Source organism: Cydia pomonella, chromosome 1 (assembly GCF_033807575.1).
Source record: "Cydia pomonella isolate Wapato2018A chromosome 1, ilCydPomo1, whole genome shotgun sequence".
In the NCBI taxonomy this organism is placed as follows: domain Eukaryota; kingdom Metazoa; phylum Arthropoda; class Insecta; order Lepidoptera; family Tortricidae; genus Cydia; species Cydia pomonella.
In genome coordinates this window covers 13,822,623-13,838,256 of record NC_084703.1, presented here as the reverse complement: position 1 = coordinate 13,838,256, position 15,634 = coordinate 13,822,623, and the positions used below count along the sequence as shown (strand labels likewise).

Below are 15,634 nucleotides of genomic sequence, written 5' to 3'. Positions count from 1 at the left end.
ATAGGGTATGGTTCGGGGGAACTCCCGTTTCTGAAATTCCCCGGAATTTTATAATGTCGAAAAAACTAGTACTGAAGACTTCTTCCCTGTTCCCTCGGTTCCGTGTATAAATCACCAGTATGCGTGTTTATTCCCATTTTAGTAGTAGTAATATTTTAGTAATTTAGTTCGAGACATTAAAAACACTTAATAATGTTACTATGAAACTATAAAACTTAACAACATTGCCCGCTTTATGAGATCTTTTATTTTATTTTTTGGAATTTATTGTTCCATTTATTGTATTACTTTTCTATGGCACGTATAACGTTCATATATGTACTTTTCTTTGTGTGTGTGGGAAAAAGTAGAGTAAAATAGTATCTACTCTAAAAACTGGATCTTAAAACAGGCGGGCCAAAAAAACCACATTGCCACATTTGCATACATTTTTCATTCATCTTAAGTAACTTTACGATTACCAACTTTAATATGGTCATGACTCTTATGTATGTACTATAATCTAGAATAGGCATGGAAAATATTATGTATCGTATTCTAAGTCTTTTCATTGTAATATTTCTCCTCCAAAGTTATGTGGTTCCACGGTTACACCTCGCTGTATAAAAAAATTGTGAATTCTTAATATGTGTAACAATATTCAGAATATGACATTGATTTATTTATTTAACAAGTATTTTTTTTATACTACGTCGGTGGCAATCAATCATACGGCCCGCCTGATGGTAAGCAGTTTCCGTAGCCTATGTACGCCTGTAACTCTGTCTGTCTTTCCGAGGCTTTGCTCCGTGGTCGTTAGTACTAGAAAGCTGAAATTTGGCATGGATATATAAATCAATAAAGCCGACAAAGTCGTACAATAAAATCTAAAAATTTTTTTTTTTTAGGGTACCTCCCCTACACGTGATGTGGGGGTGAATATTTTTTTTCGCTTCAACCCTAGAGTGTGGGGTATCGTTGGAAAGGTCTTTCAAAACTAATAGGGGTTTTTAAGAAACATTTTTTGATAAAGTGAATATATTCGGAGATAATCGCTCCGAAAGAAAAAATAAATGTGTCCCCCCCCTCTAACTTTTGAACCATAGGTCCAAAAAATATGAAAAAAATCGTGGAAGTAGAGCTTAAGAAAGACATTAAATGAAAACTATAGCGGACATGATCAGTTAAGCTGTTTTTGAGTTATCGCAAAAAAGTTTTCCCTTCGTAGTAAAAAGACTTACTTTAATTAGGTACTGATTATGCACATTTGCCTATTTGTTTAACTAAAAAATAGAAAGTCTAAGGACTTGATAATTTTTAAAAGTTATTGAACTAAAGTGTCATGCCGGTTGTACACACTCGCCAAGAATCTCGGCACCGCTCCGAGCTCTAACCCAATCGGAGAAGGGCGAGACGAGACATTTAAGAGCGAGACGAGAAAGAAGCATCATGTAGGGTCAGCATCAATAACGCGTCAAAAGTATCTGATATTCCGGATAACTTTTTCAAATATTGATAAATCTCTAAAATTTACGTTCAAAAGTATATCTTTTAACGTCTCAATTGTTCTACATATAGAACCACCACATTTTGTTAAACTGTCACAGAATGGTAGATACTTTTGAAACCTTGTTTGATCCGCTACTTTTGATGGTGACTGTACACACTTGTTCTCTGACTGTCTCGGGGTGTCTCGACGAGTGTGTACAGCCAGCATCACCGTTTGAGGTGTACAATCTATGTTTTAATTATCTGCTCGTGTTACAGGCCACACCCGGTATAGTTTTTGGCGAACCACGAGCTGTCCGTTCGGGGTGAACTACTAATAGGTCATACATAATAACAAGATATGTTTAGAATTATCACAGAGTTCTTAGAAGTAAAATGCCTGGCATGTAATAAAATAGGGTTTCGCTATCGGACATCATAGCTCGTAACAATTCTTGAGGCGCAATGCTTCGAATGCCTCCATATTTTATTCCTTGAATTATATGAAATATTTAAGAGATTTTGTTTACAACTTCACGTTTGTTGTGGTACTGTTGACACTAAAATTATCAAATTCTGGATATTTGGAAGTTTGAAAGTCTTCAATTTTAATTATTAAAAAATAAAACTTTATCTCGTCTATTAAAAATTTATTCAATAATAGATATAATATCAACCTCTTAAAGCTTTTAGATACCAAGTACCCTGTATTTAGGTATATGTATAACATATTAGTGCTTGCTAGAACTACCTAATTTGAAAAGTAAATTGATACGAAAATATCAAGCCTTATTTATTTCCTTAGAAAACAAATTATATTTGTAAGAATGTGTATTAAAAACATCGATATTTTGTAGTTACTTATACATAAATACATTCATTATTTAACTAATAAAGGTAGAGTTGGACTTGATATTTATAGTTGGATAACTTATACACATAGACATGGGATTGTAGCCTCCATACTTCCATAGTAGCATGTACTGCGTTACAGTTAACTTGTTTGCGTCTTTTCTGTAGACATGGCAAAGTTTAGATAATCAAAAGCTAATTTTAACGCTACATCCTTACCTAGTTGGTTACTAAATTCTGTTACTGCAATAATCTTTATCTACATAAAATATACGAACGAAAGTTGAATAAATCTATATGTATATTAAAATGAAGTACACAAAATCAGGAATTACATATGACAATATCATTCAAAATCCTCCTCTGGTCTTGACTCAGGCCCTCAAACGACGAGGCCAGTCATCAATTGCGGCACGCACGATTGTCATGTCAACTTTCATCTTAACTAGGGCCCGCTTGAGGGAGTTAAGATTTGTGTGGGGTTTAGTACAGGCTTTCTCCTCAATAACCTGCCATATGGCATAATCCAGGAGGTTAAGGTCCGGGCTGGAGGACGGCCAGTCTTCGTGGGCAATAAAGTCAATTTTGTTTTTGCCTTATGTGCAGGAGCTGAGTCCTGTTGAAAGACCCATGGCTGGGTTTGAAATAGGGTGTGGCTTAAGGGCTTCACTATTGGTTCGAGAACGGTTTCCTGGTAAACTTTGGCCCCAGTTTTCACACCTTTTTCACAGAAGTGAACCTGTGTTAGCCCTGAGTATGACACACCCAACCAAATAATCACATAAGATGGATGATGGCCTCGTTGCACTCTCGGAACAGCCGCAATCGCCTCTTGACTGTTTTTTGCATACACTCTTTCATTCTGGCGGTTACAACATTCTTCAATGGTAAAATTTTTTTCATCCGTAAATAGTATTTTTCGGTGGCCATTTTGTGCGTACGGCTTCAATAGCACGCGACTTCTCTCTAGCCTCATAGTCTTTAATCGTCCATTAAGCAAATGATGACCTTTTTGTCTGCGGTAAGCGTGTAGTCCAAGGTCTTCATTGATAACTTTTTTTAGGGAGCTTCTCTTCACAGACATCTGTATTGCCAACTTTTGCTTCCGGACGGGGTTTCTTGCAATTTTCGCCTTCACTGCCTTTATTAGAGCTGGGGTCCGAACGGTGCGTGGTCTTCCAGACCTCTTGCGGTCATCGAAGCTCTGAGTACTATTGTATCTATTAATTGTGCGATAAACAAATTGTTTGCTGATTTTTAGGTTTTCAAGCAACTTCAAAATCATGTTTGGCGGGTGCCCACATTTGTGGAACGCAATTACTGCGATACGATTCTCTTTTAGGCCCCAATTCATTATAGATACGATGAGATAAGCGTTATGTGTGGTATATAATTATAGCTCACAAATCCACGACATTATGTCTTTTTTTTTATTTTTTCGGTAGCATTTGTTTTAATGGAAATAAAGAGGTTGCAAATCGAGTAACAGAACTTAGTAACCAACTAGGTACAGGTGGGATACATTTTTTCAGTACATGAGACTCAAATAAGAAAAACGTGATAAACATTTTACCGGGGCGTTAACTTTCACTGTTTTGTCCACAGAAGGGACATTTTCATGAAATGTATTTGACCCTTATACTTACTATATTATTAAAAGCGTTTTTCAATAAAAAAGATTGATTATCCTCATCCTAATGCTAAACAAGCGTAGTATAGTGCTACGAAAGATCCGACCCCTGAATAAAATGAGTAGCAAATACGATTTCGTTCGTGATGTGAGAATAATAAAAATTCATTTCTATTTTCGAAAACCAAATAGCTACATAGAGCTTGTGCACAAATCACGCGACGTTCGATAGGGGGTCGGGGAGGGGTCATGCAAAAATCACAAAAGATCGCGTTGGGGGAGGGGGGAGTAAAGGAGACCTTGCGTGTATTTTTCTACAGTGAACGAAACTAAGAAAACATATTAATTTATAATATACATAAACAATACTATTTATTTTAAACTAAGGAGGAAATAAAAAATATCTAAAAAATACACGATGTGAGGTTATGTGGTAGAACCGGGTAGCCAAGAACCTCCCAAATATCACCATGGGGGAGGAGGGGTCAAAAAGTAGCCGAAAAAACCTTGCGTGATTTGTGAACAAGTCCTTACTGTTCAAACGTATATTTTTTACACTTGAGCTCGAATTTATCAATATGAAATAAGGAATTGATCAATATGAAGAGAAGGGTTCTGTAAAAGAATCACAAAAATAGGGAACATACATTTTCACTACACCAACTGGTAAATGCCCTCTTGATTATTCAAAAACGAATGAGAAAGTTGCATTTTATCCACATGTGGGGCAAAGTAATCTGATCCAAATTTAAGTTGTTTCCTTATATTAATTATTGTTAGCGGCTAGAATTTGGTTTTTCCTCGCGTTGTTATGGTGAAAATGTTTGTGTTTCACTTGGAGGCAAAGTTTGTTTAACCCTCGTGCCTTGATACCCTGGCAACGCTCAAGATTCCGCTTCTCGAACCACTCGCTACGCTTGTGGTTCAATTTTGGAATCTTTCGCTTGCTCGGGTATCAATATTAGCACGAGAGGTTAAACAACAACTTTGCCCCTTGCAAAACAAATAGCTATTGTTACTTGATGCGTTCGATGTTTTATACTTACGAGTACATACTTTGAATGTACGAAAAATTAGATACTCTATGCTCATTTGTTTGATACTGGCATGTTAAACACCATCAGAATGGCTGGTTATTCAGTTATAAATTTAAAAATGGTACACCCGGTTAACCAGAGTCCAGAAAACGGAAATATTTTTTCTGAATGTATCTGGCGGGAATTCGCCGCGTCGATGGAGCTCACTCGACGTGATTTTCGGGTTATGATTTAATATGACTTCTTAAAAACTTTAAAGTCTCAAGAATGTTCTGTACATTACAACTTTCGGTAAAACTGCGTGGTCGCGTGCAACAGTTTTTAATAGGTTGGCTGAATTCAAAAGAGGGCGTGGTAGTTTTGAAGATGAGCTCGGCCACCAACCGCAGTTACTCTTGAAAATTTTATTTTTATTTTATTTTACTTTATTGGGCACACTTAACAGAAATCGTACAATATCATGAAACAAACAATTGCATATCATGGTTTGGAATCTAGCACGAGATCCAAAACAAATTAATTTAACACCATATCAACAAATAAAATCTAAACGTTACACTATAAGAGTAATATACGTTAAACTTTACGTTATATTAAGATTTAACATCGCAAAGGAGACAAACCTAAGTCAAAGCTAATGTCATCTGTCAGTATATTTTTTTATTATATAAATAACACATGCACTGTGTGTGCTAGCAAAATCGTTGCAGACTTATCTTGGTCTAATACTACAAACTTTTAATTCCCACAATACAATTGAAATACTGATGTTTTTTTATCCAAAATCGAAGCATACCCACCCTTTACCTCGACGATATTCATAATAATCATACTCGTACAGGGATAAGGAAGAAGCAGCGCGAGTTAGATAAACATCCAGGGATACAGCGCCATCTACTCGTATAGCCAAATCGGGTCACTAATTTATGATTATAGTATAGTACATTTCAATGCAAGTGTGCAAAGTGTGTCATTATTTACAAGTCCTGAGATGTCTTTTATGAGCCATGTGTGAATATTCGCACATGTATTGTACAACGTTTTACAGTATATATGACCCTTTAAACTTTCGACATAGTTACATAATATGCTAATTTACGCACTAGTGCGGGAAAGTAGTATAGTTTCATATTTTTCCTTAGATTTGTCGTCGTTGTCCCGGCTTTTTTGCCAAGGCTAATGGGAGCCTGGGGTCCGCTTGGCAACTTGGCGACTGCCATCTGACATGATACTTCGTGACGAATACTCCGCAAGATATTTTAGCGATGTGACAGAGAGATCAAAAGGGTTCCTTTGTACCATTTTAGTACGGAACCCTAAACATGAATGGATTACTGCACAAGGACGCAATGATGGGCAAAACTGTTGCTAAATATCAATCTGCTCACCCATTAAGCCAGTTTATACTGTTAGGCTAATTAGATAATCATGTAGATTGTAGTACCTTCCTACAAAGTGATATAACTAGCCACTATCGGACATCGAAGTACTAAACCCGGTATTTAATCAGATAAGAAAATCAGCCATGGTTTTAATGGATAACCTTCGATATTACGCTTTCCATGATAAGGAGACAAAAATATTTAAGCGAATAATTAAGATAAGTAATGATAATGAAATTGTATCGTACAGCATCAATAGTAGCGGATGAAACAGCGCGCCAATAGTATCTGCTACCCTAAAATACTCTTCCAAATATAGACATATTTCTACAGTTAGCGTTAAAAAGTACTTATATGTCACAGTGTAGTTGTTCTACGTAAAATAAATGAAAATGAAAAAGACGTGTTGCCTTACATCAAATGAGGTAGTTGTTTTTTATACATATTAGTGGTGACGAAATAGTAATGACAAATCCAAGTTTTCCACCTCGAAAGCCCTCCGGATCATTGTGTGTATAATATACAGTACAGCGAGGGAAATTGTTATAACTCGTATCTCTTGTATATCTTTTATGAATCAGGCTGGCCCTCTGAATCCACAGCACTCCTTTTGGGGCCAGCATGTGTGGTAGCATTTCTTCGTCAACCTGACAAGGCCGGTCGAAATTGTCATTTGATGGTGGATTATCAATGAATGGTTTTTCAATGTCGGCACACATCTCCGGTCCTGTATGTTCTCGCAGGATTGACCATTGCTGTAGTTGCAAACAGCTGAGCATTTGAGTCCTGCTTTCCTGCAACCACAACTGCTGGCACAACCTTTTTTGCAGTTACAGTTAGTTCAAGTTAGTTCAAAGTTTACCACACCTTTGAAAAGCCGTATCTTAAAAACTATTTGGCTTACTAAGACTAAATTATAGTCAATAAATAGCAAATATCATCTTCTTAAAAGTTTGCATAGTGACTTTTGCCGTAACTCCGGTTCTTAGTGGAAAGAAATTACAAAACCTGAATATAATCCTGAAATATAATGGATTTTCATGTACTTTACAATGATCCCAAGGACTGTCGAGGTCGAAAACTTGGATTTGTTATTACCATTTCATCACTGCCAACATATAAAAAAAAAACAGAACTACCTCATTTGATGTTAGGTAAAATGTACCAATTCCATGGGCTAGTATAAAGGTATCTCTTTTTGTTACATTTGGGAGATACTTTTGACGCGTAGTCTGATCCGTTAGTTTTGAAACTGACTGTCTAACGTACAAATTAAGTAAATAATAAGATTTGCAAAGATTTTGGAAGATCGAGAATAGCTTAGTCTAGTTAGCTTTTTAACTGCTTATGATACTTTGATATTAAAGGATAGCTGGCGTTATCCGCAAATATTGAATAAAATACTCTTAGTAGTTGTAACTGTAAATAAAGAACAATACATAATTTACCATTTTTAATTAAAAAAATTACATTGTGACCAGAAGTTTCATCATTAACAAAAACAAATAAAGTAGAACAACATAAATTATTACATATTAAAAAGAAAAAAACAAGACAATTACTTATTTAGATAAGTACTACTAAAATCGTTTTAAAATGTATTTTACCACAAATCCCCATCAAAATGAAATAGGAAAATATTTATGATATTAGTAGACCCTTGGTTAATTATTAGCACTGATATAATTTTATAGCATCAATATTATTTGGTAATATTTACAAATTGGCATGGTATTTTTTGTAAGGGGCTAAGCCAGCCTCAACCTTGCTACCTAGTTCCGGGTGGACTTGGGTAAAGATCTTGATAGCCCTCTCTTGGATGAAAGCCGCGGCATCCTTGAGGTGGCCTACAATGTTCGAGATGGAACGCTGCTTTGCAGCATCATCAAACACCTGTTTGTAGAGCATGGTGGCTTGAGAGAAGTTATCTTCGGTTTGGCCACTATCATAGCGGTCGACATCTCCGGTCAAGTTGTATCTAGGTTGCAGACGCTGTGCGCGGGGGCACTCTTGTGGCCCAGAGAATGAGTTGGGGAAATAATTCGGGCATCCTTCCTGGTTGGCAATAGCTTGAGGTCCATCGCGTTGGTAGTTAGAAACAGTGACGCGGTATGGGCAGTTAACAGGGATCTGCAAGTAGTTGGCACCTAGGCGATGGCGGTGGGTGTCGCTGTATGAGAATAAACGACCTTGCAACATCTTGTCGGGTGAAGGCTCGATCCCCGGAACCAGATTGCTCGGGCTAAAGGCCAATTGCTCAACCTCAGCGAAATAGTTCTTCGGATTCCTATCCAAAACCAGCTTACCTACTGGGATCAATGGGTACTCGGCATGGGGCCAAATTTTGGTCAAGTCAAATGGATTAAATTTGCAATTCTCTGCTTGCGCCATGGTCATAACTTGAATGTAGAATGTCCACGAAGGGAACTCGCCCTTGCCAATTGCATTGTACAGATCTCTGATGGAATAATCAGGGTCGGACGACGCCAGTTCAGCGGCCTTATCCACGGGCAAGTTCTTGATTCCTTGATTGGTCTTGTAATGGAATTTCACCCAATGAGCAACTCCCTGAGCATTGACTAGTTTAAATGTGTGGGAGCCATATCCGTTCATGTGTCTATATCCGTCGGGAATTCCACGATCACCAAATAGGTACAAAACCTGATGAATTGTTTCTGGCCTCAGAGTCAAGAAATCCCAGAACATATCGGGATCCTTTAGGTGGGTTGCGGGGTTTCGTTTCTGGGTGTGGATGAAACTAGGAAACAGAGTAGGGTCTCTGATAAAGAAGATAGGTGTGTTGTTCCCAACTAAATCCCAGTTACCGTCATCAGTGTAAAACTTGACGGCAAATCCTCTAGGATCACGAACAGTATCAGCCGAGCCGCTTTCACCGCCAACAGTTGAGAATCGTACTGCAATAGGTGTCCTTTTTCCAATAGTTTCAAACACTTTAGCAGCGGAGTATTTGGTTATGTCATGGGTGACCTCGAAATAACCAAACGCGCCGGCACCTTTAGCATGTACTACGCGTTCTGGAATACGCTCCCTGTCAAAAGAAGACATCTCATCCAAGAAGTTAACATCTTGTAAAAGGGCAGGGCCGTTTTTACCAACAGTCTGGATGGCAGTCTTCACTCCTACAGGGCTTCCAGATTTAGTTGTAATGAAACCAGGGGAATCCTGAAAACAAAAGAGCAGTATTTTAGTAGTTACAAATAAATTACCTTAGGCACTATTTTTAACTGACTTCAAAAATCAGGACCTTTTTTGTGACGAGGATAGAGGCTGCTTTTTTAACGAACTTATTATAACTTATTGATTTTTCGTCAGCAGCTAGACAGATATTTCAAGGGAAATGGGATATACTTTAGGGTTGATTCTCTCATTTTGAGCTCTTCAATTATTATAGGCACACTTATAGAGCTAGGCCAAGATTGGCAGCGATTTTGATAGCCCGGACAGCGCAAGTATAGACACATTATGCCGTTTACTTAACACTTGCACAGGCTGGGCTATCAATATCGCTGCCAACTTATATTGGTCTGAGTTAAGTGGTTATTTATAATAGTATTTTGTATGGGTGCCATACATTCCACGACTCTTCTCTTTCCCCACAGACTCTAACAGACTTTTGGTAAAGTGGAACTGATTAACGTTTATTTGACAATGGACATTAGTGCCGTTTTTAACCAAAAGGGTACGTGTCGGTTGCCAATACGACGTTATTCCCATAAAGCTTCAATTTAAAATCAACCTTATCGACAACCGACAGTATGATAGGGTAGTGGCACCAATAGATGAATATACAAGCGACTACCCCAACCTTAGGATTTTTTTTTCTATTATACCAAAATGAACTTACTGAATTTTTGAGTTAATTTTTTAGGAATAAAAGCTAAAAGTTGAACTAGTGAATTTCTACGTTCAAGTTTTGTGCATATGTAAAAGTAGATAAACCAACTCAAACAAACTTTAAAATAACCATGTTAGATATAAAAAGTTACGTTCATATTTTGGTTAAAAAATCAACTATGAGCAGAAGATTCATTTGAGACATTTTGCGGACAATTTATAACAGCATTTTTAAAAACTAAGTGTTGCCTAAAAGTTGATCTATTGGTTTATACGCACTATATTGGAACCATAAATTGAACAGCAAATTTCTCATATTTTAATAAAGAAATGAAAATAGTAAATTAACGAAAGCGGCCATCTTGATAAGATTTCCATACAATGGATGTTTTTGGCGCGTAGCATGTACGCGGCGACCGTCCACGCAACGACCGAATACGTAGATTTAGGTATTGTCTTAGGACTGAAATGTTAGCCGCGGGAAGAGTTACAAATTTAGTACAAAATAATACTAAGCGTCTTAAGTACGTAAGTACTTAATAGATCTTCTGGGGGCCGGTCATCTTTTGGTGCCACTACCCTACCTGCCTTTTAGTTGGAAACGTCACATTTTGTGTGTAAGCACTAAAGATTTACATATATATATATATAGGAAGAGAGGATATATAATACAGATAACGCATATTAACGCGCATTATATATCCATCAACATCATTTAATAAAGAGCAAGCATTGATGAAAATATTTAACCGTAACTTAAAGGGTCACACAATCGCTTAGCACATTTAATGCGTAGGTGTTGACATATTATTACAGGGTATAAGGTACAAAGTACGCGTAATAAGTAATTACACTAATGCAAGGACATGTAATGTAGGTACCACAGAAATAAGTAGCCCTGGGGGCCGATTTCAAGCGCTCGATTTCGTCCATCGGAAATCTGTGCAAAACAACGAATTTGAAATTGGGAATCAAATGGTACTGACCACTTGCTTTCAATTCTATAATTTAAATGCCTAGTAGTGGAGATATATTGAAGGAAGCCACACGAAATCGAGCGCTCGAAATTTAAGAATGGGCACCATGTGTACATAATCATTTACTTAATCAAAGTCCTATATCATTGTTGTAAAATTATATAAGTTAGAACTATCAGAATAACAATTAAGTACCTATACCAATAATTTTTCTTTCAAGTAATTTATCAAACTTAAACTTTTGATAAATTGATAATGCCTAACTATTCGTGATAAAACGTAGCTAAAGGTCAGCAAAATTTACTTAAGCTGCGAGTGCTGCGACGAGTCCAGGGCAAACAAACAAAGATAGTTAAGTTATTAAACGAGGCATTAAGTGGATAGTAACGACTTTTCTTGATAGTACTTATTATACCTATACAATTTACAACCTCTAATAAATTCTAAAGAACAATGGAAAAAGTTAATGTAAAAATATAACCTGTAAATAAAAAATAAAAAATGTGAATAGTTGTTTTGATAATGTTCATGGATTATAGGTAGGTAGTAAGAACTTAACAACAAACCTAGTAGTTGTTATCACTCTCCATATTAATGGCATTGATTACTAAGAACTTACTTTGAGAGTTTTCTTGTAGCTGACCAGCTGGTCAGAGGCCGGGTCCCTTGATGCCATATTCTGAAATCTTCTTGCAGGTCTAGTTCGGTAAAAACGGAGCGACACACTGGACGCGTCCTGTGAGCACAAATACCGCACTTCTGCTCGCGCGAGCCCCTTATATAGAGTTTGTGCCGATAAACAACTATCACGCCAAACGAGTGCAACCAGTGACCGATTCAACGCACACTAGAATAGGTACCTATTGAAGCGTTCGATATGTTTTACAAATAACAGGCGATAACAAATACTGATCAGCTTTATTAACTTGATAAAAATTATTTCATCAAGAACACTCAGTAACACATTTTATGATAAAAAACAGTCTCGAATAAACAAGCTTAAGCTGTTATTGATGTGACGTCACTGAGTTCAGGCCGTGAGTGGCAGAAAGCGCAGCTATTAACACATGTAGCCGGCTCGCCCCCTCCCGCTCTTGCACCGCCGGCCCGCCTCAACCGGTCGCACCGGCTTGATGCAGACAGTATTATTGCAGTATTGCCAGCGTAAAAAAAAAACACCCATAGTACCCATACCAAAACTCTCGCGCTACAAGAAGTACACTCATATCATTTCTACACAAGTATGGCCCTTTTAGACTTACCCTAGGCAATAGCATTGTTTCGTAAAGGAAAGCAATTCTTAAAACAAATAAATATTGTTCATGGATGTTTTACATGTAGGTACCTGTCTACAGTGTTTATTTTAAATAAGAAATTAAGGAGAACTAATACTAAATAAAGGGAAACCAACGTAGACTGATTTACTTGAGAAATAAAATCGAAAGTTATCTGGAAGAGATAGTTCTTTAGCAATAAGACCGCCTTTTATTTACCAAATTTACCTCTACTTTTAATCTACTTTGTTATATATTTTATCGATATATGTTGTGATCTATATCTATATTTTATGGATATAAATATAGGTATATCGGAAGTCGATAGGAATGGATATGTTCCTTGTGGTCTCCAGAATACGAATTGATCGGTTTTAGTTTATGAAGGGGTGATGGGTCGGAAAGGGGGGGGGGGGGGAGATGGCGGCTGACCGTCATCGATGTTTGTTCACATCTTTATTCCCATGAGACCGATCGGTTTGTGTAAGGTGTCATTTAAAATCGTGTTAAACTTACTTTAATTGTTTCTTAATAACCGCAGCCATAACTGTAGTCGTTTACAATTTTTTTTTTTACCGTGCCTGTTTGCATAAGTACTGATAAAACATATTATATTATAAATTTACCCTCTGCAATTAATTTTATTACAAAATATACGGGTAATTTTATAAACTTTCCAAAAACATGAGTTTTATTGGTGTATAAATGTCATATATAACCAAGTAATGATGAATTTAGTTCAGAATGGATCACTGCGGACCGTCATATAAATGGCAGCCAGTCACATCGATTTTTCATTATTTCTCGGGTTCTATGCCCCTTATAAGGTAGGTGTCGTAATAGACATCATTAGAAAGCATATTAAATATACTATAATCGGTTCGTTTAAAAACAAAAAATATAAATATAAAAGAAAATGTTACTTTTTACCTAAATAGGAAGTTTGCTTAGTGACTAATAGTGACCCAAACAATTTGAGAAAGAGATCATCATTGGCCTTCGAGTCTATCAGGGCTCCTCTACACGATGGCCCAGCGTAGGCCAGTCCAAGGGACGCAGCTATGCGGTGAAATGAGATAGCAATATCACTTGCTCCCTCTAACGCATAAATGCGTCCCTAGGACTGGCCTACGCTGGGCCATCATGTAGAGGAGCCATTACAGACTATACAAGCAGTGTCAGGCAGGGCGACAACGTTTTTCATGGCTGTGTAAGCCAAACTTCACAAGACACAATAGTTTTGGTTGGCATCCAATGTGTTCTAGTACGGAGTAAAGCCCTTCCCTGCTGACGGTGTCGAAGGCCTTATTCAGGTCAATTAGAGAAAGAGATAATTTAGTGTTAATAATACTTCAATAAAAATTAACAAATATTTTATTAACGTTCAAAAATATATATATTTTGTTACCTATAACTATAAATATATATGTCAGGGCAAATTTTTCATGCGAGTACAAACCAACAAACGGCGCGGAGGTGGCTCGGTCTCGGTAGACCAGCATGGTATTTTTGTTTGAAAGTAGGTAAATTAATCGAGTGAGATGTGCTATTATCGAAAAACGATACAAATGATGGTTTTTGGAGAGTAATCACAATATTTTTGTTTATTTATCATCATTGGTAAGTTATTTTTCGACAAATAGTCAAATTCTTTAGTTGAATTTGTTGGTACCTTATCAAATTCAACTTCGGGAGTGTGTTACATTGAAAAAAAAAGAAATAAGCAACGAGGATAAAAATTATTCATATACCTATGTTATTTGTATAATTCACATACTTAGGTACTTACATTTCAAGAAACCACATTACGTTTATTGTACGGAAATTATATGGAAGGCATATGGCTTCAAAATGAAAAATTATTAACTTCAATCAATATTTTACTCGAATAGTACTACTCTTTTCAATACCAAATTCAACTGAGAAAGCGAGCGTGAGCGACAAAATCTCATTTTAAAACGCCACAAATCTCAGATTTGAAGGTGATTTTAAGTTATTAGTTATTAACTACATAGTGGGTTCGAAAAGGTTTTACATGTAGATTTAAGTCGTGTGCAGTGTTTTGCAATCATGAAGAACTATGAACTCAATGAAGTCATGAACTTAAAACTTGACTATTTGTGGAAACAAGTTACCTATAGTAAATAAACAAAAAGATTATGTCTGATTACTAAATTTTACTCATTTTTTTCCGACCTGTCCCTCTCTTTATAACTAAAACCAGTCAATTCATATTCTGGAAACAACAAGAAACACATCCATACCAGTTTTAGGTATTTAGAAGAGATGTCCACGACTTTTCTCAAAGTAGGCCAGTTTCCTCTATATATACTAAAATGAGAAGTCACGATGACAATTCAAAAATGCCACGTAAATTTCGGTCTCCGAGTCAATGTATATAATAAGTACAGGTGCCTACCTAAAAAGCTGATAAAATACGTTTGGTTTTTATCACTCTATTCAGATTTATACTCGGCCACCAATCATTACGTAAGTTAAACATAGCTAGTGGCAAGGTCAGGGCGCGAGTAACATACGATTTTGAATAAGTACCATACAATGGTACCATACTAAGTAGCTATAGTTGGTAGGTTAATTACGTTTCGACATGAATTGAGGTACATTTAGGTACTAAATTCCTAATTTTCCGGTTGAATTTAAATGCTTACCCATCGAATTTCGATTGTCAGAAATTGATATCCATGTGATTTATGGATATAAACATCATTGTAATAATTTTTGTTAAGTAGGTAGATAACAATAATGATGACTTACTCTTAATAGTTCTAACATTAACGACCAATACACAAAAGTTATCAAATTGATGAGTTTTTACTCATCAATATGATAACTTTAATTGATGAGTTTTTACTCATCAATTCGATAACTTTTAAACTTTTGTTTTTTTGACGTGATATCGTCTTATAAATTGATGAACACCGGTAGCATGCACGAAAAAGTGACACGCTATAGACAGATCTCCATGGTAACTCCTTCTTTATATTATACAAAAGCATAAGCAGGTTTCCTCACGATGTTTTCCTTCACCGAAAAGCTAGTAGTAAATTTCAAATGATATTTTGTACATAAATTCTGAAAAACTCATTGGTACGAGTTAGGATTTGAACCCGCGACCTCCGGATTGAAAGTCTGACGTCAT

At 36.5% G+C, this 15,634-nt stretch overlaps 1 protein-coding gene across 1 annotated transcript; it reads right to left on the bottom strand.

Annotated features, from left to right (window-relative positions):
• Nucleotides 1–7,806: 7,806 nt before the first annotated feature.
• Nucleotides 7,807–12,210, bottom strand: LOC133515939 (catalase). Its single transcript, XM_061848591.1, has 2 exons — nucleotides 11,820–12,210; nucleotides 7,807–9,551 (listed from the first exon to the last, which is right to left on the bottom strand). The coding sequence occupies exons 1-2, from the start codon at nucleotides 11,874–11,876 to the stop codon at nucleotides 8,085–8,087; spliced, it is 1,524 nt and encodes a 507-aa protein (XP_061704575.1). The 5' UTR covers nucleotides 11,877–12,210; the 3' UTR covers nucleotides 7,807–8,084.
• Between the last annotated feature and the right edge of the window lie 3,424 nt (nucleotides 12,211–15,634).

What these genes read in the sequence shown, in the direction of transcription:
- LOC133515939 (XM_061848591.1), bottom strand. Translation starts at nt 11,876, where the DNA reads ATGGCATCAAGGGACCCGGCCTCTGACCAGCTGGTCAGCTACAAGAAA. An exon ending in GCTACAAGAAAACTCTCAAA is followed by an intron (nt 9,552 to 11,819) that starts GTAAGTTCTTAG and finishes TTTTGTTTTCAG; the next exon opens with GATTCCCCTGGTTTCATTAC.